The 27,215-nt window shown below is 35.7% G+C and overlaps 1 protein-coding gene across 25 annotated transcripts in view; it reads right to left on the bottom strand.

Moving 5' to 3' along the window:
• The window catches only part of ATRX (ATRX chromatin remodeler), a 164,757-nt gene extending 146,655 nt beyond the window's left edge, over positions 1-18,102 (bottom strand). For 9 of the 25 annotated variants that reach the window (XR_012483909.1, XM_074277163.1, XM_074277171.1 and 6 more), the window contains exons 1-4: positions 17,842-18,067; positions 16,954-17,138; positions 16,390-16,458; positions 4,770-5,093 (exon numbers count right to left, since the gene is read on the bottom strand). Coding sequence is in view for 16 of the 25 variants with exons in the window: in XM_074277163.1 (XP_074133264.1) it covers positions 4,770-4,801 (32 nt within the window). In the remaining 9 variants the exon portion in view is untranslated. Of the gene's footprint in view, positions 1-4,769; positions 5,094-16,389; positions 16,459-16,953; positions 17,139-17,313; positions 17,551-17,841 lie in introns of those variants that run through there. The other 16 variants (XM_074277186.1, XM_074277187.1, XM_074277175.1 and 13 more) reach the window with 11 other exon arrangements.
• Positions 18,103-27,215: the final 9,113 nt, after the last annotated feature.

The following is a 27,215-nucleotide window of genomic DNA, read 5'->3' as shown; positions in this document are numbered from 1 at the left end:
AAGGGAAAAAAAAAAAAAAAAAAAAAAAAAGATGAATAGCGATTCATGCTACACATCTCCTGAAAAAGAAGTGGCCAACTAAAGGTATAGAATGAAATGTACTTTTTCTTTTCGGGGGAGAGGAGGTGGATATGGAAGTTTGATGAATTTTTGGTGGCAAGAGTAAAAATGCCTTTTGCTTAACTGAGGATATTTGTAACATGGCTTTTATTTTATCATTTTTATTTTGAGAGGGAAAAAAACAGGCAATATGAATCCTGGGGGTTAAAAAGGATCATTTTTAAGCAGGACAACTTTGAAAATTACGTGTTGAATTATATACCTGAAAGTTGTACTGTAATGAGACTAAAAAATTTCATAGGTACTACTTTCTGTTGTACTTTGTATATGTAAATGTTCATTTAATTTGTAAATAAAAATTTAATTATAAAGACCCAACAATCAGACTGGGTCCAGTATGAATTTGTTACCTAATATGAACTGGGCTGTCACTATGGCAAGGCAATCATTTTATTATTCTATGATGCTTTATCACATCTCAGGCACATTTACAAGAGAACTTCTACTCACTTTACTGAGAAAATTAAAGGGAGTGAGGTTTTTCTTCTCTCCATTTCAAAATCCCTTAAAACAAGTAACAAGGTGCTCCTTTTGCTTGTTCCTCATCTTGTCTCCTAAATCTGTCTAGACTGACCCCCATATTATCTCATGCACTTTCTTCTTTGGTTCCTTACCTTTTGTTTACCTATGTCTCCAGCAACCTTAAAACCTTCACTTCACATGACCCTCTCTTCAAGCTATCCTGTAGCTCCCTTTCACAACCAAACACTCCTTTAAAAAGGTACTTCTACTCCTCAGACTCATTTATCAATTTTTTGCCGTTTGGCTTTTACCTAAAATTAATTGGAACTATTTTTAATCATAATTACCAGTGTTTTTAACAAAAATGATGAACTTTTTATCCTTCCTCCTCTTCCTTAAAGCAGTTGCAATGTTCAAAACTGTTGAACATCCCCTCATCTTAAGAGATAACCTCCTCTATGGATTTTGGTGACTTTATTGTCTCTTAGTTCTCCTATCTTCCTGCATTTCAAGTCCCAACTAACATCCCATCTTAAGCAGCCAAGTACATAGCACATAAAAAGGCAATTCTTTGCAATGTTAAATTAACATTTGCTGACTGAATGACTGTCTGGTCACTCCTTAAGATCATCATACATATTATGCCTCTTAATTATGGGTACATCCTAAGGTTCTGTCCTTGCCCCTCTTCTCTTCTTCAACTCTAAATAACTTTTATCATGCACCATCCTGTTTATGCAGATGGCTCCAAGATTTACATAGTCTCAAGCTCTTGAATGAACTAACTCAAGGACCATTTTACAATCTATTAAACATTTAAAAATAGATACACTGAAGACACTTTAAAACTTAGCATTTCCAAATGTACTCATTTTTTCCCTCCCTCAAGCTCTCTCTTTCAATCTTCCCTATTTCTATCTAATATTGCCATCCTAATATTGACCCAGATTCAGAAACCCTAAACCTTCTCTTCAATCTTCCTCATAGAACAGCTACCAGTTTTCCTTTTCTTAATTCATAAGGCCACCACTCTGGCTCTCGTTTTCTCTAATCTGACCTAATAAAATAGTTTCCTAATTGGTTTGCTTTTGTTATTTCTCTATAACATAGCTTCCACTGTTATTTTCCTAAAATTCAGAATTAACAATGTCACCACCCATTTCAATAAATTCCAATGACTTATTAATTCTAAGCTCAAATACAAACTACACACTAGGACTCCAAACATACCTTTCAAGTTTTATAAAACATCAGTCATATCTGCACATTGCAATGTAGTCAAATTAGCCACCTGGCTGTTCCTCAGACACCAAACTTTCACCATCAAATCTTTATACCAACCAGAACTCCATACCCTTCCTTCTCACTTTGGCTTCTGAGAATTCCTCCTTTCCTTCAATATTCACCTCAAATACTAGTTTTAAATAAAGCCTTTCCTGATTCTGCAGCAGCTAGTCCCAGCCCACTCCAAATCACCATGTAATTATATATGTCAATATATGCTGTATGCCACAATAAAAGATAAACTTCTTGGAGGCAAGCGCTGTTTCTTTTTTTTCCTTCATATTATTAGCATCCAGCATAGTGCAGATGCTTGAAAAATGTAATCTTTAGCTTCCTAAAGTTGTTAATGTCCCTTCAAAATTTAAAAAAACAAAAATAAAAACCTACACACAAATATATTTTTACCTCAGGGCATCAAATTTTGCCATTAATATGCAATTCCAGGATTCATTCATTCAACAAGCATTTAGAAAACACTAAGTGGTATATAAAAGACTTATAAACAACTAATTGTTTTTGGATTCATTTTATGATATCTTATCCACATGTGCCTATTGCTATTAAAAAAACTCAGAACTTTTCACACAGACAGTACTTTTGTTTCAGTACATTGCTGCTGTTATAGTAATTCTGTAGTTTTGGAAAAATGAATACTACTCCAAATTAGTATGTAAAAGTTGCCACTTTAAGAGGGTATTTAAATGACTATAAGAGACAGTGCAATGATTATATAGATGTGGAGAAGTCTAGCTTTTCAATGATCAATTGCCTACACAATAAGCAAGCTGGATCAACTGTATAGGAAGCGCAAAAAGAACAATGGTTGGAAAGGGAAAAAAGACGTGTCAAAACAAAAAGCAAACCTCAACAAGCAGATTTTTAAAAGAGACCTGACAGCTGAATGAGTCATTATTGCTTTTTTCCCCCTTATTTTTTCTTATTTAATAAATATGACAGTGAGTCAGCAGCTTTTTGAAATTGGAAAAATAGTGATAAGACTAATAAAACAGCAGTGATTTGTCATTACTATGAAGAAAAAATGCTTGTCAGTAGCAAAAGCATATTAATGAAGATTAATATGGTGTCATTTTCTCATGTAAGGTCATACCAAACCTACTCTAAGATCTCCAAGTCTCAGATTGCAATCACCAAGAACAGTCTGAAAACTGACTTTTTTCTTTACTTCCGGTGTCCTTCAAAGTCTTTTCCCTAATAAGGGGAATAATGAATTCTGATAAATATACTTCCATGTGGAGAAGCAGAAATGTTCCAGAATTAACAAAAATTCGCAGAGTTGGCACTCTGCAACACAACTTTGTGCAATGCCATGCATTACAAAAGGATAAGAAATTTAACAGAAAGATAGAAAGCAACATGTTCTGATGGCCTGGGAACTAGCCTGATTTATACTCTATAGTAAACATATAGAATATAATCAAGGCTAAATTTGGAAAAACAGAATATTCAAAGTTATCTCTCAAGTGATGTGGCTGCATGATGAATTAAAAAATGGGTCAAAATCTTGTGAACAAAATGCCAAATCATGTAACTGCAGCAAAAGAACATTTTTCATAACAGTAGATTTTTAAAGATTTCAAAAGTTGTAAGATTTATTACATGAGGCAAAAAATTTAATTATATTATGCTATATCACGTAATCACACCATTAATATGTGCTAGACATTGTGGCAGGGCTTTGAATAAAATTAATATATATATATATATATAGTCCTTGCCCTCAAGGAGCTTACATTCTATGTTCAATTATGTTCAAAGCCTGAAATATTTTTAACAGCATACTAATGATAATGAACCAAAGGCTAAATTTTAGTAATGAAATCACAAAACCATAGCTCTTTATCTAAATTACCTGGATAACCTGTACCTTCTACTAAATAGTAGTTAACTCTCCTCATGCAAAATAATACACAATAATGTACTTGGTAACTTGGCTAACCTGAGTTGTATGATTTCAATTACGAAATGGAAACTTAAGATATTTGAGGTTTGTAATTACAATGCACTTTAGCAAGAGTATTCTTCTTCAGAATGAAAAATTAATGTGAAACTAAGAAAATAGTCCCATTTCTCAATTCATACCCTCATATTATCTATGTATATCTTCTCAGAAGACACATTCTTCTAAGCCATTCAGTATTTGTTGAGAACAGAGCACTATAAAAAGGCCATTTACTCTGAACCCTAATTACCTCCAATATTCAGGAATGATAACAGCTTGGAAATGACATCACAGCTGAGAATATGCTTAACAAGAGTTTTTTTTTCCCCCCCTACACATGCCATCAAATGAATTTGCCCTTCCTTCTCTTCATCTTTACTTTCTCATACATCCTATCTCCTACCACCTAATCTTCTATTTTTTGGGTTCAATCCTATTCAGTCCACCTAATCACTTTCCTTTCTACCCATATTTCATTATCTCAAATGCATTTCTAATCTTCACCTATCCAACTTATTTTTCTTATGGATTTTTTCTCATTTTTATCAGCTACTCTTAAAAATACAGAGAAATGCCTTTTTTAAAAGCAGTTAAATCACCTTTGAAGCTCTGTAGATATATTCAAATAAACCACACTCACATTTTTGTCACTAAGAAATTAATTTAAATATTCACTTAATATTTGTATTTCCTAATTTTATTCAATAAACATTACATAAAAAGCACTGTACTGTTACAGGAAAGAAAAAAATTTTGTTCCTAACTTTGAGAATTTCTAGTTTTTACTCACAAGTACTTCAAAGCTAAGCCTTCAAAGGCTTGCCTTAGATATATCAACTAGAACCATTCACAAACATCATTCAGAAATTCTCATTAACAATCCCTTAAGTCTTCTCATGGCTCTTCAAGACCAAATTTATTCTTTTGTCATTTTGGAACATACATTTTCAACTGTTTTGTAGTTGTTTTTTCCATTTACATTGTTGCAGTCATCGAATATTGTTTCCTGGACTCCACTCATTTCAACGGTGCATCAGTTCATGTAAGTCTTTCCATTCTTCTTTATGTTAATCATATTTGTCGTTTCTTATAGGGCAGTAATATTCCATTACATTCATTTACATTTTGCCAAGGTGGGAGGAGGGGGATCCATCAACTGTGGTATACTGCATAATAAAATGTCAATTTTTGTTGTACTGATCAATTTTGCATTTTTCCCCCCTCTTCTTTTTTTTTTTAAATTTTTTTTTTCATAATGGACGGCTCTCTGGAAAGGGGCAGGAGAGAGATACAAGGGAAATTTAGGTGACATAAAAACAAGATATCAATAAAAGTCCATTTAAAAAAAAAAAAAACTTTTGAATCTTACACACCATAAATCAAAATAGATACATGATCTTAATATTTAAAATGCTATCATTAAAGAAGAAGCACGCCCTTCTCTCAGCTTTCATCTTTCAAAGCTAAGACCAGGGAGTACATTCTTAACCAAACAAGGGATACGGTTTATTACAAAAGATAAAATATACAATTATGATCATATGAATTGAAAAAGTTTACTTAAACAAAACTAATATAACAAGAATAAAATGGGAGTAGTAAACGATCAAAAAATAATGTTCTAGTAAATATCATTGATAAGAGTCTAATAACCAACACAATAGACAAATAACAAATACAAAAGACCAAAAGCCATTGTCCAATAGATGGGTGGTCAAATGATATGAGCAAATAGTTTCTCAAAAGAATTCCAAAATATTAGCAAATACATAAAACAATGCTCCAAATCAGTAATAATAAAAGAAATAAAAATAAAAACAACTGTACTTTTAGCTCAGCTGACAAAATTCAACTTTAGCAGGACTGTGGAAAGAAGCACACAAATGCATTATTGGCAGAGCTGTGGAGTGGGACAACCATTCTGAAAAGCCATTCAAATTGCACAAATTAAATAGTTAAAATGTTCATAATTTAAAGATTCCACTGCTAGGCAAATAATAATAATATCAGCACTTATATAACATTTTTAGGTTTGCAAAGCACTTTTACATATTACCCTATTTTATCCTCACAACAACCCTGTGAGGTAGGTGCTATGTTTATCACCATTTTAGAGATGAGGAAACTGAAGCTTTAGAGAGGTTAGAGGTTAAGTAACTTCCCCAGGGTCACACAGTTGTTAAATATTTGAGGCAGGATTCAAAGTCAGGTCTTATTGACTCTAAATCCAGACCCTTTCTCCACTATACCACCATACTGCCTATATTCCAAGGACATCACTGACAAAAAGAAAAGCTCTGTATACAATACAAATGTTTATAAAAGCACTTTTTGTTGTAGTGAAGATCTGGAAAAAGTATTTGCTTATTGACTGGGAAACAGCTTTAAAAAACAACTTTGGTACATTAATGTAATGGAAAATTACTGTATTCTAAGAAATCATGAATAAGCATGGGAAGACATGAACTGATGAAAACTAAAGCAAAAGTCAGAAAAACAATAAATAAAATGACAGCAACGTAAAAGGAAAAAAATGCTACCCCCCCTCACAAAAAGCAACAAAAACAAATTGAAAGCTTCAAAATAAAACAAGCCTTGTCCCAAGGAAAAAATATGAAGAAATACTTAACCTAATCCATGGCAGAAATAGAGATGTTTAAAGATGTGAAACAATGCATACAATGTCAAATTTCTCAATGTATTCATCACTTTTGATGAATTTTTAGTCTTCCTCTTTTTTCAAAAAATTCTGTTATATGGGAAGGCTTTCTGGGTGAGGATACAAGAGCAAAACTAGATGATATAGAAAAAGAGATAAATAAAAACTAATTTTTAAAAAGAAAAAAAAGCATATCAAAATAACCCAGGGGTTTAGCTTTGCACCCACCAAATCAGCACTCTGACAAAAAATTGTAAATAGTTGGAGAAGTTGCTGAGGGGGGGAAAACACACTAATCAAAATGTCCAAACACTTTGACCTAGAGATTCCAATTGCTAAGCATTTATTTCAATGGTCAATGACTACAAGGCTCCATATAAACCAATACATTTATATAGCCCTTTTGGTATTAAGTCAAGAAGAGAAAACAAAACACATGGCCAATTAACATCAGATTTTTTTTTCCATTCTTTTTTAGCTTTTGATATTTAATTTTGCTAAACTTTTTTCTTCCTTTTTATTCCTTGTAAGAGATGGTTCTCTAGGAGATAGTATCAAGAGAGATAGAATGGGAAGTTCATAAACTTCCCCCCCCCCCACTGGGGTTAAGTGACTTGCCCAGGGTCACACAGCTAGGAAGTGTTAAGTGTCTGAGACCAAATTTGAACTTGGGTCCTCCTGAATTCAGGGCTGGTGCTCTATCCACTGCACCACCTAGCTGTCCCCAACTTTCTTTTTATATAACCTATATACAACTTTTAAAATTTTAATACCATGGTGAAAAAAAAACATGTGAATTATTTTTTATCCATAGCACCCAAAGGAGACCAAAAAAGGGGCTAATATTTAAAAAGGAATATTAAAATTCTTAAAGCTTTTTCTGAGTATAGATTAAGACATCTGTTTTATGCTTTAAGTTGGGTATTTCTTATTTTTTAACCTATTCCTCCATTTCTTTTAAATTCTCAGGTTCCTTGATTTTTAATTGTATATAATAGATTCTGCATCTCTTTATTTTTCTCTGCTGGGATTTCATTTTTATTACTTTTTTTAATTGAAGTACTTTGATTCACCTAACATCCACTCTGCCATATCTATTTCCTTTATTTATCTTACATGATCATCTACAAATGCATTGAGTATTTGTTTTCTTAGACTTACTTATAATTTCTCTTTCCTAGCATATGTTTTATTTTGGAAAGGGTAGGATATAAGTATTTTTTTAAATGTTACATTTAAAATTCACCATGAGTTAGCTCAAAATTCTTTTAATAATTTGTTCAGTCCTGTGTTTTCCTTTCTATCTTTGTTAGATGTGACTGACTCTGAGACAGGAACATTCAAATTTCCTAAAATTACCACGTTATTGTCCACATATTTTTGCAATTCAGTTAACACTTCCTTTAAGAATTTAGCTACTATATCAATTGCTGCATATAAACTTAATACTAATCCACTGTTTATTGTTCCTTTAAGTTTGGCCTTGAAAGGGAGAAGATATATAGGAATAAAATTATGTAGATGGTAAGGTCAACTGAAAGTTGGGGGGGGGGGGAGAAGAACTGGCCCTGGATTACATGATATCTAAAGTCCTGCTCAATTCTGACAGACTATCACTTAATATATCAAATAAAAATATAGTAGGGAACATCTTTCCTGTTCTTCCTAATTCTTAGTATTCTCACCATACTCAAATTATCTTATATTTATGCTCCTTTGTATACACATCTTATCACCTAGAGCAGGAATTAAGATCTTTTAAGCCAGTGCCTTTTTATTTCCTTGTTCCATTCCTCAAATACATAAAAATTCCATAAAAGAAAACAAAAAAGGGCTATCACAAATAATTTTCTACTTTTTCTAGTAATTTTCTTATCTTTTCTAAGATTTTCTTTCATCCACATTTGTCCAAATTACACAGAGAGCAGAGCCCCAAAGACAGCTGATGCCAAACTAAAAACTGGGAAAAGAACCATGTTCCTCTCATTAAAGATATAAGATAAAGAGACTTTGGTTGGTTCACTTTTGAATGGGAAAGAACTTAATTCCTTGAAAATTAGGGAAGTAAAGCCACTGGCAGGAGAGAATTCTTGGAGATCCCATTTACCCCTAAGCTCATTAAATTCTCAAGAGGCAAAAGACAGCCCAGCCCCTGCCCTCAAGGAGAGAAATGGGAAAGACAACATGCAAATATATATATATACACACACATATACACAGGATAAATAGGAAATAATTAACTGAAAATTAAGTTGGAATTACAAGGGGTTGGAAAAGACTTCCTGTAGGATGGGATTCAAAAAAAATTTTTAATTAAATTTAAAAAGTTACAGAGGGCAGTAGAGCAAATAGGAAGGGGGAAAAAAAAAAAAAGAGAGAGCATTCCAGGCTTGGACAAGAGCTAGAAAAAAATCTCCAGAGCCAAGAGATGCAGTGTTTATTTGGGGAGCAGCCAGGATGCCAGCGTTTGCCTGATTAAAGAGTATGTGTTGAACAGTTTAAGTTGTAAAAAGTCTGGCAAGGTAGGAGGGAACTAGAGGTTAAGAAGAGTTCTAAATGCCAGAGTATTGTTATTGAGGAAACCACTGAAAGCCCCTAGAGTTTACTGAGAAGGGCAATGATATGATCAGATGTGCACTTTAGGGAAAAAAATTTCAGCAAACATTTAAATATCACTTCTGAAGTGCTAGACATAGATAATATTAAAAATAATAATAAAATTTATTTTATTATAATAATAAAAATTATTAACAGGTAACATTTATATTGTGCTTTACATTTGGTAATTCATTTAATCCCACAAATGTGTGAAGTACATCTATTATTATTCCCATTTCTGAAGTACTTCCAATTACTCTTTTTCACTCTTTCTCATCATCAAAGATGAAACTTTGAGGACAGGGACTATCTTGTAAGGGACATATAAGTTAAGGTCCAAATAGCATAAGAGATTTAAGGAAAGGAAAACCATTTTTAAGTTCAGAGAAGGCTTTAAGAAATGGCACCTAAATGGGCCTTGAGAATTTCAACAAGTGGGAATTTTAAAAATTAATAAAGAATTGGAGAAGGAAGAGATTGGTAGAATCAAAAAGCCATATTAAGACATCAGATTATTAAAATGTTCTCCCTAGATAGCTAGGGAGAAGGCATTTGATCTTGTTCTCTTCTAATTCTTTAATTGTTATATTTTATATTTTTAATATTTAAGTAAAAATTTCAAATAACACTAGGTTGAATTCAATGGTTTCCAATTGTTCTTTGTCTTAACTATTATACTTATCTATTTTTGAGCCAGGGTCAAATACCTTTTATAGTTGCTGTAAGAATGATTTTAACTACTGTTCTTTAAAGAAATGAGAAACAGAAAAAATAAGTAAAAATTTAATTTTTTAAAAAATTACAATATGTTCTCAGAAAAACTTGCAAGGTCCCCTCCACCCCCTAGCTTATGAAAAATGAAATGTACTATGTGCAAAGTAACAGCAATGTTGTGAGATTATCAACTGTAAATGATTTTGCTATCTTCAGCAATACAATGCCTCAGGATGGACTTGTTTGTTTGTTTTTTTTTTAATTTCTTTGGGGAGGGGGAGAAGATTTATTTTCTTCTATAACAAGATGTCTATGGAAATGTTTTCATATGTGTCTTCTCAATGGGAAGGGGGAATCTGGAACTCTAAAATTTTAAAAACAAATTTAACTGGAATTAAAATATAACTGGAAAAATAAAATTATATATAAATAAAATGAAACAAAGGAAAACAATAATGATTTGACTTTTGAGATTCTTTCACTTTTTCTCATTATCTTTCTTGAGAATCTAGACCTCTGGTTCCTTTGAATGCATTTTGCTACTATTCTATTTAATGTGATAATTTAGGATTACACTAAATCTGTTACTTGTTTTTTTGTGTTTATTTTTTGGTGTCATTATGAGAATTGACATTTGAAGGACTCCAAAAAGACACATTAACTTATAAAATAAGCATAGAATATATGCAACTGCAACAATCCAAAGAGATTTTTTTTCTTCTTCTTTCACATTCTTTATTTTAAGAAATGGTTCTCCATGTATTGGTCAACCTGTCATCTGGCAGGGGGAAGGGGGGGGAATTAGAACAAAAGGTTTGACAATTGTCAATGTTGTAAAATTACCCATGCATATATCTGGTAAACAAAAACTATTAATTTAAAAAAAAAAAAAAAAAAAGATGGTTCTCTGGGAGGAAAAAAGGGAAGCCATATGGGGAAAATGCAGGCAATTTAAAATAAATAGCATATCAATAAAAAATTTCTATTTTAAAAAATGACTCCAAGAGTCTATGTAACTCAGGGTAACACTACAAAAGTATAGTAGTTATTAGGTTTAATATCAGTTTAGCATCAAGAGCAGTAGAGTGCTTGGTACTTTGCTATTTAATAATTTCATCAAAATTATAGATGACACAAAGCTCCAATATAGTATAAGGATCAAGAAAGAATTTGTAGGACTACCACAGGCTCAACCTGAAATTTGATGGGAAAATGTCAAGTCTTAAAATTAGATTAAAAAAAAAAAATCAACTTTAAAAGTACAAAATGGGGAGAGGTTTGATTAGATAGTTTACATGGAAAAGATCTGAGAGTTTTAGCAGACTGACAGATTAAGAGTCAGTATAATATAGCAGTCTAAAAAGCTAATGGGAAGACCTTGCATGTGAGGTACAGCTTCTAGGAATAAGCAATTTTGAATCCCACTGAACTTCACCCTGGTCAGACTACACCCAGAGTAATTTGTTCAGCATCATATACTACTTTTTATAAAGGATATTAATAAGATGAAGAGCCTCCAGGAGAACAATCAAGATAGTGAAAAAACTAAAGTCCCTGAAATATGAACAGGGTGGGGTTAAAGGAACTGTGGATGTTTAGCTTGGAGAAGACTGGGGCAAAACTATATGATTTGTTCAAGTATCAAAAAAGAACTAACAAATGGAAGGATTATTAGATTTCTCCAGATTGGCTCCAGAGGGGAGAGCCAGGAGAAAAGAGTAAAGCAAAGTGGAAAATTTAGGTTTAATGTCAGAAAAAATTTCCTTAGATTTAAAACTTGGCTCTTTTCAACAATGAGGTGATTCAAGGCAATTCCAATAGACTTGTGATGGAAAGAGCCATCCACATCCAAAGAGAGGACTAAGGAGACTGAATGTGGATTACTGCATAATTTTTTCACTTTTTTCTGTTTTTTTTTTTCTCCTTTTTCCCCCTTTTGATCTGACTTTTCTTGAGCAGCATGATAAATGTGGAAATGCTTAGAAGAATTATACATGTTTAACCTATAATGGATTACTTGCTGTCAAGCAGAGGGGGAGAGTAGGGAGGGAAGGAGAAAAATTTGGAACACAAGGTTTTGCAGGGATAAATGTTGAAAACTATCTTTGCCTGTACTTTGAAAAATAAAAATATATCATATTTTCTAAAAAGATTTTAAATCATGCATAAATAAAATAAACTGCCTCAGAAGATGATATAGTCTACCTCACAGTTCTCCAGGAAGAGACTAAAGGTCCACTTGTTGGATGTTATCATAGTGGAGCTTCTTTTCTGGTTTGGATTAGGCTACATAAGTACCTTCCAATTCTGAAATTCTTGATCCTATATGTTAGGAGAATGACAGTCCTACCAATAGAAACAGGAATGTTAGAATACAGGCTTGAGGGAGATGTTTAAATTAGTTTAACAGGAATAGCTTATCAACTTTTCACTGTGATATTGAGGGGAGAACATAGGGTTCTGGTGTCATCTTTTTTGTCCCCTTTCTATTCTCATGTCTCTTGTGTGATTTTCTTATCTTAATAGTCAGGAATTATTGCATGATACTTTAGCCTGCATTTAGGCATTTAAGCATCTGAGGTCTTCCTTCTCTGATTTAACAAAAACCAGCAACTGACCCCTCAATTTATGTTAGTAATAATTTTTTGGACCCAGTTTGTTTTTACCTGAATAGGGAGATCCTGGTAAGGAAAACCCTTCCATTAGCATAAAACATAGGCACTCTTCTGTAACTTCTAGATTTAGCAAGTTGCTAAATCAAATACTGGCAAAGGGTAATTCAGTCAGAGACTAGAATTGAACCCAGGTCTTAACTGAGGATGAATCACTAATCATGATGTCATATTACTTCTCACTCTTATTAGCAATCAGCAAGCATTTATTAAGAAATGTTTACAAGCCCCTAAAATTGTTTTAGAGAATTTTTTAAAATCAGCTCAAGATACACACCAAAGTATTTTTCCAGTTTTTTAAAACAAAACCAGTTTTCCAGTTTTTAACAATGCAATTTTAAAACTATTCATGTAGAAAACACTTAGTGAATGGTACCTTTCTAAGAAAAAAGTGACTATTTTTATGTAGTTAATCTTCATAAATTCTAAAATTGTGTTTTTGTGTTTATTATATCTTTTGTTTTTAGTTTAAAGAAAGAAAAAAGTAAAAGTAAATTATTGTAGCATTAGGAGGGTGATGGTGGGACAGAAAGAAAAGGGAATGAGAAAGATATAAAGTTAAACAAAACTTAAAAAAGCAAACGGTCCCTGACCTCAAGGAGCTTAATTTCAATAAAATTAAATGAGATTAATCTGGAGGGTCCTTTCAGGACTGTCATGATTCTATGAATACTGCTTGAATTAAGTAGAATTTAACCAGTTTGGGAAATTTGTCAGGTAGAACTAATCTGTATTAATATTACTGGAGGAAAAAAAAAAACCCAACAAAAAAAAAAACCTTTTAAGGCAGCCAAGTATTTATTTTTTTTAAGCAGAAAGACAATGAACTGCCTTTCCATCAGAAAAGCTACAGTACAAACCAATATGAAAAAAATCACATTCAAAGGAGTATTCTAAAATTCTTGTCGTCATTCTTCCCCCCCCCCCCCCTTAGGCTGGAGTTAAGTTACTTGCCCAGGGTCACACAGCTAGGAAGTGTTAAATGTCTGAGACCAGATTTGAACTCCGGTCCTCCTGAATTCAAGTCTGGTGCTCTATCCACTTTGCCACCTAGCTGCCCCCTCTTGTCTTCATTCTAACTAATTTCTTTCTCATTCTATTGAATCTCAAAAGCCAAATGGAATCAGCTCAAAGTCAACTCACGACTTCAGAGGTACCAAAAATAGAGGATCCAGGGTGGATATTCAACAATCACAGTTGTTCAAAATAATTGAGCTAAATTCTGCAAAATCTGCAAACAATAAAGCAGCACTGCCGGAAGTACTTCTGGAGAGAACTTAAAATAAATCAAGCCTCATTCACAAGGGCACATGTTGTGCTGGAGCAAGGTCATCACATCCAAAAAGTTAACAATAAAAACGGTTTTGACCATGAGTTGGGACAAAAAAATACTTAGCTGGCTTCTAAGTATTCTTAATTCTGAATCTAAGCTAGCACTCTATCAGTAGTCAATAAACAGTAACAAATGTAAAAGAATTTTGGGTAATAAATAAGAAAAAAATGTCCTCAAAGCGGATTTCTACCTACCAATCTGAAGACAGAAAATCAAGGATGGATCAAGAAATAATAATCCACACACTTCCCAGAGTCCAGAGTGTAGGCTATACATAACTATATATTTTTATGATAACTATAGCTACTTTAATTTAACTATTGCTTAGTATAGTAGAGTAAATCAAACTTTGAAGACTGGCCCAAAGGAAAAGAAGACAGTCTCAAAGAGATGGCTTGCATCCACAAATCAGACAAATATCCCAGTTCTCCTCACCTTCCCCCTCCCCCAGTGTGATAGTCTACATATTGGTTTTCTTCAATATTCATCATCATTAGTGTCAATTTCAATTGCAAATACAAAATGCAATCAGAATATGAAATTCAGATAAATATGCACATATATTGAGCTACATACTAAAAATCTCAGTTAAGATATTATTTTTCATTTCCAATAATTATTTGGAACCTAAATGATGCTAGATTAAACTAAGCAACAAAAATTACTTTTTAATTTCCTAGATACTATTTATGTATCTTCCCCCCCCCCCCATTCTGGAGATCAGAAAACATTTCCCCCCTTCTTTAAAAAAAAAAAAAAAAAAAAAAAACCTTCTTAGAAAGCTGATGGTCAATCATAAATTTAATAAGTTTATTAATATGAGAGATCACCAAAAGATTATAATGAAAATCCAAGGGCATGAGTGTCCCCTACCACTAACCTATGTAATAAGTACTTTCCCAGGCCAATTGCCAGTTTCTATTTAATATTTTCTGTTCATTTTATTAGCACAATGTACTAAACATAATTAATAAATGTGATTAGCCTCTCATTAAAAAGTTATTAGAATAGACATGCAAGTGTTTGTCAACCATTACCTTTAGCAGGTGTTTCTCAAGATAGTCCCTCAATATATGTGTGGTTATGTCAAACCTTGCTTAAGCTCAATTTTTAAATAGTCATCAATTACAACAGATTAAAATTAACAGGTTTTTATAAAGTCTTCCACCAACAAAATATTTATAATTTCAATTAATCTTAAAAGAATAAAGATATAGTCAACTTAAAAGTATGTATGCCTTTTGTGGCCAAAAATCTAAGTAAACAAATTAGTGTCATCTAAAAAGAAAAAGAAAAAAAAAAAAAAAAAGCCCTTTCAGAGACCAGCCCAAGGCCACTTAGGAAGTAAATAAAGCTGGGATTAGAACCCAGGAATTCTGACACCCAAATGCAGAGTTTTTTTCCATTGTACCAAAGTACTAAATATTCAAAGAGACAATCTGTGAATTAGCTAAATTATTCACTTCTCTCTCAGTTGGGATACTTACTTATGCATCATTTGAGCATAGAGGAAAACAAAGGAGAATAAGCACCAGTAAATTGTGGTACTAGTTAGTATCCCAGTTCAGGAAGAAAAAAAGTGTTAACTCTTCACTTAAAATGTAAATTATGTATTAATAAAATTATCCAAGACATTTGCCCCCAAATCTAGAGCTTACCATAAATCTAAGAACATTTGGTGTTCTAAAATTAGTCAGCTAAAAAGCCCCACTGGACCTCTCCTTACTATGCTTTAAGGTTTAAAATTATTTTGGAAATCTGCCAAGAGTTCTATACCTCTACTTCAAAAAACCACTTATTTCTGCACACTTTAAGGTTTATAGTCATTTCCCCCCACAATAACCCAGTGAGGTAGACAGTACCAACATTATTATCCATATATCACAGATTTAGAAACTTCAAATCATATTGGTCTTGCCCACCTGGGGTTTTACTCCATAACTCCCATGACCATACTTTTCATATTAAAACAGCATTGCCTATAGTCAATTCAACAAATACTTAAATCATATGCTATGGAGAAGGAAATAAAAAGGGACTGCATTCCAGAAATGCAGACCTTCTATACAAAGGCATAGAGGCAGAAGATGTAGTAGAAAACTAACAGGTTTCCATGAAGGGGAATCATGAAATAGCATTGGAAATATAGGTGGAAGCCATATTGTGGAGGGCTTTAAATACCAGCCAAAGTAGCTTGAATTTTATCCTAGAGGCAGCAGGAAGCCACAGAAGATGTTTTGAGTAGAGGACTGCTTCTAGTTCTTGTCGAGTAAATGAACACACACCTTATATTTTCATTCGGGAAAGTATACTTCAAACTCTTGAGTACAAATGGTCTCTAGGCACAAAAGGCATAGGACATGACAGTGAGCCAAGGAATCATGACCCTATAACAATTGGCAGCAATACAATCACCAAAAATTATTACTTCTGTAAGACTCACCGGCTGAAAGGACACTGCAAACACCCACAGGATTGTAATAAAAACTGGTTCTGAGATTAAGTGAACCTTACGTTTAAATTCTAGAAAACAAGTGTTAACTGGCTAGCAAAAAAGATGGCCCAAGAAAAAAAAGGGCTTGCTTACTTAGGTTTTAGAGCAGCCATTATGGCACTTGTTCCTCAATTTTCTGCAAAAACTGGACTCCACATTTACCTGTAAGGCACATAACATGCATGTGAGCATAAGCGGTGCCCAATAACCAAACAAGTTATTATACACTTAGTACCGAATTATAACATCTAGTCGGTGTTTATGAATATTAAGACCAATTCAAAGAAATGCCCGCCCTCCGTACCCCACCCTTCACCCTTCAGCCCATATGTAAACTCTCTCCAAATCTTAGCATTCTCTTCAGAACGTGAAAAAAGCCGAATATCCTATCTCATTAAAGGCCCGTTAAAATTTTTAAAAAGCTTCCTTTTCAGTTATACCTTCTAGCTAATTTTTAAAAATTAACACTAACTTCAAATATAAATTTAGAAAACGTACAACTTTTGGGCGCAGGGAAGGGTGGAGTTAACGGGGGAGGGGCACACTACCACCTCAACAACTTTGTAGATTTAACAAATATGAGCTAAAGGTTCCAATCACAGCTCCCACTATTTAAAGGGATGAGGGGGGAAAAAAACCATCGATAATAAGAATTACCCAGAAAACTGGACGAAATTTTTCATCAACGTGAGCCCACTTTGGTTCAACTTTTTGAACTGCGGGCCAATGGTCAGCGGCATAGGGAAAAAGCCCCAACTTCTTCACAATGGTAAACACGAGCGAGTAAAAGGAGGCAGCTAGCCCACAGATGTTTTCCCTCCTACAATGAAACCTGCCCCGACCTGAGGAAAATAACAGTTCGGGAGTTAGGGCGAGGGAATTGGGGCTACCGATGAGGTAGAGGGAATGGGTAAACATCGGGGAATGGCCCAACCATCAGAGCGTGGGTTTGACCAAAATTCCCCAACTAAAACCTTCTGGCTGTCCCCCGGGAATAAAAGTCTAAGCAAACATCACCTTGCTCGAATCTGGACAACCCGGGGGTCGCTTTCAATATCTCGGCCAGGATAGAGCCGCCGCGAGCAGAAGAAGCCCGCAGAGCGGCTGCCCTCGCCTTGTGGGTGAGGAGAGAGCGCGGCGCCCGTGAGGCCCCAGCTCAGCTCCGGTCCGGAAGTGCTAGGCTCTGCGCACGTTCCGGGGGCTTTGCCCCTAGCGCGCCTGAGCACCGCTACACTTAAGCGCCGATTTTTTCTCACTTCAAGCTCCGCATCCCACAGGCAGTGCAGGGGCCAGACCACTAACCACCCCCACACACACACACCACCCCGCCCCCGGAACTACTTTCCTCCTCCCCCTTTCCCTTTCTCCCTCCTCCCCCTCCTCCAACGAACGCTAGCCCTCCCCCCTTTTTTCGCTTCCCCCCCCCCCCTCGCGCGCCCGCCAGCTTCTCACCCTGCCTGGCCCGCGCCCGCCCCCGCCCCCGATCCCGTCAAGACGCCCTGGGCGCTTCACGCCGAGGCCCGCGGGGCCCGGGCGGTTTTCTACCTCAGGGACTCAATGGTCATGTCTCCCCTTTGCCGCGCCGGCTTATGCGACCGCAGGGCGCCGCTCTTACTCCCGGCCGGACCCGGGAGAGGCTCCAAAGGCGCAGGACTGCTTGTGATCGTCGCCGTCGTCGTCACCGTCCCCGCCGCGGTCGCCGCCCCGCCTCCCGCCCCACAGCTCAGAGGCCGCTGCAGGAGCCGCGGAAACAAAGCGCCGCCGCCGCCGCCGCCGCCGCCATTTTGTTGGGCCGAGGCTAGGGCAGGAGAATTGGCGCGTCCTCCCTCCTCGCCCTCTTCCGTCAACCATTGGCTAGCGCCTTGCCCGGGATAGGTTCCTATTGGCTCTCACAATTTACCATCTTTTGGGGCCTGTTGCTAGGGCTGGCCATGTCATTGGGTTGCCCCACCCATTTTCCAAAGGATCCTAGGCAGTCCACTGTGGCCTGAAAGTAGTAATGACGTGTCTTGGTTTCATCCTGACGGTCCATTGCCGTCCCCTCCCTTTACTGTGTGATGTGTTTAGGCCAACAACATTCTTTTCCCTATAGCATTCAATCAGCCCAAGGCCCGAGGTGTGTGGTGCCAAGGGGAGGACACACAAAGACAAATGGGGTAGGCAAGGTCTACGTCCACCAAAAACTTAAAATCTAGACGAGAAGATGGCACATGCCTGCGAATAGATGTAATGCGAAATGATGACTCCATCAGGGGATTGGGGGGAGCGGGAACTAGAGAGGGAGGCGAAAGCTCTTCTGCATCTGAGAGGAGGGGGAGGGGTGGCCGGGAAGTCCGTACTCTAACTATGGCGACAGTAAGATGGGCTAGTCACAGGATGGGAAAGGGAAGAAACCAGGGGATGGATTGCAAGCAGTGCAGTTTTCCTGGAGAGTATGGAGAGAGAAGGGAGAAAATACTGAAAAAAGCATATTAGAGCCAAATTGGGTAGAAGCCCAAACGCCAAGATAACTTTAGACTTCTCAGCCAATTAGGGAACCATAGGTCTTTCAGCACTGGCATGAAGGAATGGGGGTTGTGCATTAGGAAAAGGAATTCGACAGGCGTGCATACTTCGAATTGGAAGATGTAGAAAATGGAGGCTGGAAGACATTTTAGGAGCTTATTTATAATCCCGTAGAGCCATAAGGCGGGGCTTAACTAGGAAGTGGAAATGGGAAAGAAGGGATGGACCCAGAACATATTACAGGGTAAAATTGACAGGATTTAGATTAGAATAGTTGTGGAGCAGAAGGGAAAAAATGGAGGATTCAAAGAATTTTTTAAATAGGCGATAGATGAGATTTATAAATGCACTTTAAAGTTTTACAAAGCACATTTCAGCTATTATCTTATTTGAGTCTCCAGTAAGCCCTGGAAATTAGCAGACTGAAATGAGAGTTGGTACTACAGCTATTATTATCCCCATTTTACAGAGAAGTTAAGTGCCTGCCCATGGATCAAAAGATCTCAAGCATCTCAGTCAAGTACATCTTGTGTTATTGTACAGGGCAAGGATGAGTTTAGGGACTTGAAGAGAGTGGCTATTTGAAGCAGCTGCTGTGGGGAATATGATAGAGAGGCAACTTGAAATGAATTACAAGATTGTTGAATGGCAGTGAGAGCTCCTATGAGGTTAAGTAGCAGGAATTTCTAGTGGACTCAATCAGTACAGTTTTGGCTCTCTCCACAACAGCACTTCAGACAAAGAGCATAGAATCTGAGGCTGAAAACCTCTGAGGACAGGTCGTTAGAAAAATCTTTAGCATAGATATTAAAGCCTGTGAAAATGAATCAAACAGCATCTAGCAAGCACCTACTATGTTCCAGGCATTGTAATAAGTCTAGGGATACAAAGAAGGTCAACAACAACAACAACAACAACAACAACAAAACAAAAAACAAAAAAAACTTGCTCTCAACAGAGTATAATGGAGGGAGATAATATACAAACAAAGACAATGTTCTGTCATTCAAGGGAATTTGGAAAAGCTTCTCATAGAAGGAGGGATTTTTGTGACTTGAAGAAAGCCAAAGAAGGAAGCAGAGATAAAGAGGGAGAGAATTCCAGAGAAATGGAGACAGTGTAAATATCTAGAGTCAGGAGATAAGAGTGTTTTGCTCAAGGAATAACAAGGGGGCCAGTGTCACTGGCTTATAGTACATAGCAGGGAGTACAGTGTAAGACTCAAAGAAAGTTGGAGTAGACGGTGATTTATAAAGGTCTTTAAACACCAGAGCATTTTATATTTAATTTTGCAGGTTATAGGGAGGCTTTGGGATTTATTGGGGAAGGGGGTGTATGATATAATCAGATCTATGCTTTAGATAGATTTGACAGCTGAGTAGAGGATGGATGGGAGTGGGGAGAGACTTGTGGCAAGGAGACTAATGCTGGCAGTAGCAGAGCAGAGAAGGGATCATATATGAGATATGTTGTCAGGATATAATGGATAGGACTTTGCAACAAATTGGATATGGGAAGTGAGGAATTAGGAATAACATAACATCTAGATTTTAAGCCTAGGTGATTGGCAAAATGATGGTGCCTAGACAGTTAAGAGAGGAGGCTTTGTGGGAGAAAATAATGAGTTTTGGACATGTTGAATATAAGATGTCTATTGGATTTCTGAATCAAGATATCTAAGAAGCAAGTCTAGACATTAGGGCCAGATGTGAGAATCAGCCACAGAGAGGTCACTGAATCCATGGGAGCTGATGAGATCACCAAGTAAAATCGTTATAGAGATCAGGACAGGGCGGAGCTGGTGAGAGAGCACAAACACAGCCCCAGCCTTTGCTAGTGCTCTTCAAGGACTCTTCAAGTTGCTTCAGTGCTTCTGACTAAGGAAGAAAATAGACAAGGTCAACTTTACTTCAGCCCCTGATGAAGAAATTGACTCTGGAAAGACATGAGTAAAAGTAAGCAGTCTCTATCATGTTCCTATCTCCAGCTTATTATCACTTGGGGGAACTTCCCCTTGAGTGAGATCCATGACTTTTTTTGCTTGAATTGAGTTATCTCTTTCCCAGTGACAATTCCTTCATTCTGCATTGTCTGGTATAAATCCTCTTTCTTATGCCTTCTTTGATTTCTATATTGCTATTAATTTGGAGAAGTGAGGTTTTGTTTTTGGGTTTTTTTTTTTTTGGCATTAGTTATTCATTATAGAATTGGTATTAGGTGAGAAAGGGATCAAGCCTTGGATATCAAGCCCCGGGTCCTCCTTGCTCCCCAATAAAAATGAGACAAAGTGATTAGAATTCAGAATATCTGACTTGCAGCGGAAACCTTCTATATGTGTTGAATATATTCCATATTAGAATCTGAACTCTTTGAGAACCAGTTTCGGTTTGTATTCCTAGAGATTAACATGAAGTTTTGCAGATAGTAATTGTTTAATAAGTGCTTCACTCATTCATACAAAGACCAAGAAAAGAAATAAGCCCTGTACATATGTGGATAAATGCTAATTAAATACATTTGTATTTGATGATCTATCTTGCCTTGTAGACAAGTTAGAGCAGTAGAAGCTGCTAACAAAGTAACCATCAAATAACCATATCATACAGTTTCTTTAATTTCTGCCTTAAAATTGTACATGTTTGACATATATTGAATTACTTACCATCTAGGGAAGGGGGGTGAAAAGAAGGGAGAAAAAAATTTGGAATGCAGGGATTTGCAGAGGTAAATGTTGAAAACTGCATATTTTGAAAATAAAAAGCTTTACAAATTTTCTGACAAAATAATTTCATAGTGAAATTGCTTAATAGGATCACAGAAGTTCAGTTGTAATTCAGATGAAAGTAAATCTTTTCAAAAATATATAATTCAAATGAGAAAATGAACTAAATATGGCTTAAAAAAAAGAAGTTAGATTAAACCTGATCATATCCCCTAGACTAATAATATTTAAGGGAGGAGATAGATAAAATTCTAGTCTTGTTTCCCCTCCTTCTGAGGAGATCAGAGTGGCCACCAGTCCCAACTTCTTGCTTTCTCCTCTAACAAGAATTAAAGTCTCCTTTGGAAGAGGTTGGAGAGGAGAGGGAGAAGATATTATGGGTGTCTCTTCCACCTCCTTATGAGCCAGCCATACAATATCAGTCCTCATCACAGGTAAGTCATTCTCTACATTTCCTTAAGAAACTGGTTCTTGCTTCTCCAATTACCTTTGTGGTCACCTTTTATATTATTCTTCCTCTGGACCATCCTTTCAAAGGACTATATAGAAAAATATAGGTATTTGCTGTCAAGTTATACCATTTAAGTAAGTGGATATTTCCCAAATGTATCAGATCATAAGCACACACAACTACATTCCTTTTGTTTATTCTAAAATAGGTTTTTGTCTCTCTATACACATCTGTATTAGGAAGAAAAATATTCTGATTAAGGATGATCCCTTAAGGATAGGGGGATTAAGATAAGGATAAAGATTACTTTTCCAGCTCAGCCCTAGTAGACTACTGGCTCTAGTAGCCCCACCACTCGTATTGGTGAGTTCCTTCCCAGAACCTCTATTTGAGGAGGCATTAACACCAACTATACTTAATTCCAACTTGACTCTGCTCTTGACTTTTCAGACTGCTTCATCTTCCTACCTTCAATTCCCTTCTGCTATTATCTTACGCCATTAGAAAGGCAAGCTATTTGACAGCAAAGACTGCCTTTTAAAAAAATTCTATTTGTATTCCTAGCACTTAGCATAAGGCCTAATATATTGTAATTTCTTAATAACCGCTAAATCTTCATGACTGGAACTTGTACAATTCTGCCTCACTTAAATCCACAGAAAAGTAAGACATCACCTGTGATGAAAATGAAGGACAAAGGATAGTTGTTGTTCTTGACTCCATCTCAGTCATGTATGACTCTCTATGACCGCATTTTATGATTTTTCTTGGCAGAGATACTGAAATGCTTTGTCATTTTCTTCTACAGCTCCTTTTACAGATGAGGAAGGTTAAGTGACTTCCCAGGGTCTCAAGGCTAATAAGTGTCTGAAATCAGCTTTGAAAATAGGTCTTCCTGACTGTAGACAGTGTTCGATCCAATTTGCCACCTAGATGTCCTTATTGGAAACTGTTTTATGAAGTTTGCTTCATTCCTTTCTGCCCAATAATGCTGAAATGAAAGTTATCTGCAGTTAATGTAATACAGAAAGTGCAGTCTTCCTGAGTAAGTCAATTGATTATAAAATAGGTATTAATAAGTTCTTAATTAACTTAAATAGCTTAACAGAGGTTATAGATCATTGGATAAAGAAAGATGACACTGCAGGAAATATCTTGTGACTAATTGAAGAATTCATTCATGCCCAGTGACTCAAGTATAAACCACCAAAGCAGTTTTGAATTACACATTCCAGCAGAATTTTCCCAAACTTATTTTATTTGAAGAAGCAGAGTAAGCAAAAAGAAAAACAGAAAAGCAATACAAAACCAAATAAAACAAAAGAGAAGATTATCATGTGCCCAGCAGAACTTCAGGGAGGATTAAAAATATATAACAACAAATACCAAATTAAGAAAGTATATATATTAGTAGAAGAAATTATGTTCATGAGTGTCCGAATTTACTTCCTTGTAAATTGTTCTTTTGTTCTTTTCTGGACACAGTATTTACTTTATTCTTTTTTCCCCCTTCATTCCCCCCACCATCCCCAAGTAGGCTATAGTTAAAAAGAATATATAAATATAGATAGATAGATAAGTACATATGGATATATACACGCACACATAGACATATACATATGTACTTTTCATCCGCACCATCACCTCAAGCAAGGTGCAGTTAAGATATATTTATGTATACATATGTAGATATATACATACATAAATAGGTACACACTCACATACCATGCATATACACATTTGTTTCCTATCCCTGCTGACTCTTTAAATTCTGCTCTATAACTTGGCTTATTATTACTTGATCTCCCCACATCCAGGGATCCCTTCCTTGTCTTCTTTCCTCATCCTTTGCTTTCCCATCCCTTTCCCCTTATTTCTTTACAAATTTCATAGGGTTCTATACGCTTCGTGATATATATGTGGTGTTTCCTATTGAACTCATTCCTGATGCCAGTAGTTTTTCAGAACTACAAGCCCTCCTCCACCCTATAATGTCTCTGTGTCTATTCTTCCTCTGCACCTCATTTGTATAACATGATTACTGTTTTTCCCTTTTCTCTGCCAAGCTTTCTTTTGAGTTTACTCAATTGTTGATATACAATTTCCCATGTAGAAAAAACAAACAATTTGTCCATGTTTAAACATTTTGTCCATGTTGACTTCCTTAACATTGTTCTTTAATACTGGCTCTTATGTGTTAAATTTTCTGTTAAGTTCAGGTCTCATTGATAGAAAATCCTGAAAATCCGCAAGTTCATTGAATGTCCATTTTTTTCCTCATTAAAAAATGTAGGTAATTTTGCTGGACGTGATATTTTTGATCACAGGCCTAATTCTTTTGCTTGTCTATAGATATAATCCCAAGACTTGGTCTTTTATTATGGATGTTGATAAGTTTTATACAACTCTAATTGTAGCTCCAGTGTATTTGAATTGTTTTTTTTTCTTGTTCTTGCAAAATTTTCTCTTTGATCTGGGGGTTTCAAAATTTGGCAATAATATTCCTGTGTGTTTTCAATTTTGAGGTGCTTGAGGTGTGTTTTCGATTTCTACTTTCCCCTTATGTTCCATTACTCCAGGATAATTTTCTTTTTTTTTAATTAATTAATTTTTTATTACAGCTTTTTATTTACAAGATATATGCATGGGTAATTTTTCAGCATTGACAATTGCAAAACCTTTTGTTCCAATTTTTCCCCTCCTTCCCTCCACCTCCTCCCCTAGATGGCAGGTTGACCAATACATGTTAAATATGTTAAAGTATAAGTTAAATACAATATATGTATACATGTTCATACAGTTATTTTGCTGTACAAAAAGAATTGGACTTTGAAATAACGAACAATTCATCTGTGAAGGAAATTAAAAATGCAAGCAGACAAAAACAGAGGGATTAGAAATGCTATATAGTGGTGCACACGCATTTCCCAGAGTTCTTTTGCTGGGTGTATATGCTTCTATTCATTATTGAACAAATGGAACTGATTTGGTTCATCTCATTGTTGAAGAGAGTCACATCCATCAGAATTGATCATCATATGGTATTGTTGTTGAAGTATATAATGATATATTGCTCTCAAGCATGGCTTCTCAGGGGTTAGGGTTATGTCTGTTAGGCAATGTCTGCATAGAGTGCTAAAAGTAACACTGAGGATTAATAGGCACACCAAGAAAAGACAGCTTCAGGATTTTATAATGATCCCAATCCTTAGAGCCTAGCAGAGAGCTATACCTGAAGAATACTTCATGAGGGCTCTCTGAATAGAGAAAAGGACTCTCAATAACCAGGAGTTCCATGTGTTCTTTTTAGATGTGGTTCACTATTTTGTCGTTTGTAAGCCTACTTCTTATCCCATGTGCATAAGACAATAATATAGGAAAGATTTTTTAAGTAACCACTGTCTTTTCTATACCTACCTAGTAAAACCCTTTTAGAAAACATAATTGATGCTACTGATTGATAATTAATGGTAAATACAATGATCACGATCAGTAGTATTAGAAACTCTAGGCTCCCAAAGTTGCTACCTCCTAGAACCCTGAGAATAGTAAAAGTAGCTACCCTCTGGTGTCCCATCTACAATGCAAGAGGGAAGTTGGAGAAGTAACCCCAGAGAGAAATGTTGTACTTTCATATATGCAGTTTTAGTTACCTAACACTTCAGGGTTTGCTTATTTTTAAAGTTTTCCCCTTAAAATTTTTTATTCCCTATTCCTAACCATGATTGCCAGGGTTAGATGTTACAGTGAGTTTCTTTATATATAAATTATTTAGCAGATGTACCCGGCAATAGATTTGGCTCTATTTTAAGAATGGAAAAAAAAAAAGGGAGAAAGAAAGTAACAAAGAAAGAGACAAAGAATGAAGGAAGAGGGAGGGAGGAAGGAAGGGACAATCTCTTAGGTGATATATGTGTGTGTGTGTGTGTATATACATATATATATATATATATATGTAGATGAATCATATATGTGTGGGTAAATTATGGGTTTCTAATGCTTGAGCTGATTATTGGAAAAACAGAGTGTATTAAATAATATTGAAGTTTCTTTTCCCAAAGATTATAGTACAAACATCTAATGATCTCTGTAAGTAACCTGATCCAGAGAAGCAGATCTTTTAGGAGAAGCCTCTCCCTTCAGAGCTGCTCTGAGGACAGGCCTATTGCAGAACACCTAGGAGGAGTTGTTTTAAGAAACCAGACACTAACTGTATGAGACATCTGTGACCCAAGATATTATGTGCTGATGAAATGGACATTGGGAATTGGTTATTAGGAAGGAAATTTAATGCTTGCACTTCAGCTTCCTTTCACCCCATACACGACTATCTCTATAAGGCTAGCTTACTGAAATGGACTGCCCTGATAGAGATTGTCAGTGGATGGAGTTTGGCAATGATTTGATCACAGGTGGTCTTAAAGATCAAAGGGTGAATTATTATGTTTAAGGCTAATGGTAGTGGGACCATCCCCTCTCAAATTAGGCCCACTAAAATAGAATATGTGAGATAAAATTTCTTTAGTCTCTATTTCTATAGATTGGATACGTTGTAGCATTAGAACAAGCAGAGATACTATCCCAAAGTCCACATGAATCTATTAAGGGACCTGTCCCATGTCACAGGATTCTCCTAGCCCTAGAACTCATAATTACTCATAATTGGCTTTGATAAATTGATTCCTAAAAAGTTCATGATGATTCACAATGATTCAGATTTCTTATTCACAGCATTTTTGCATATGTAATCATTACTTCAGCTTTACTAAACATTATGGAGTGATAAACATACATGATTTTTACTATACTTTGATTTGTAACTTTAATCAAGGTAGGTGATCAAAGGTGTGGTCTCCTGACAACCAAGGAAGGAATTGTGAAATTGAAAATTGATTTTAAAGAAAGAGAAAACTTATTTAACATAAAGATCAGACTGATTCAATCAGAGATGTTGTAGTCATTCCCAATTTCCCCCAAATCACGTATCTTATTCCATTAGAGAAGAAAACATATACATATATAATGAATTTTACAGGGTATTCCAGAAGTCTTAGATCAGTTGTAAGCTGTTAAAACTTATTCATAACTGTTTTAAGCTTAAAACTACACTAAGACTTTTGGAATAAACTATGTGTATGCACATATATATGTATGTGTATATATAATATATATCAAATAAATAGAAGGTAATAAAAACAGGAAGATACTAGGAATAAAGGAATTCTTCGTATAGAAAAGGTG

This window comes from Sminthopsis crassicaudata, chromosome X (assembly GCF_048593235.1).
Source record: "Sminthopsis crassicaudata isolate SCR6 chromosome X, ASM4859323v1, whole genome shotgun sequence".
NCBI lineage: Eukaryota > Metazoa > Chordata > Mammalia > Dasyuromorphia > Dasyuridae > Sminthopsis > Sminthopsis crassicaudata.
Note: the sequence above shows the minus strand (reverse complement) of the source record. Positions and strands in the feature narration are given on the sequence as shown.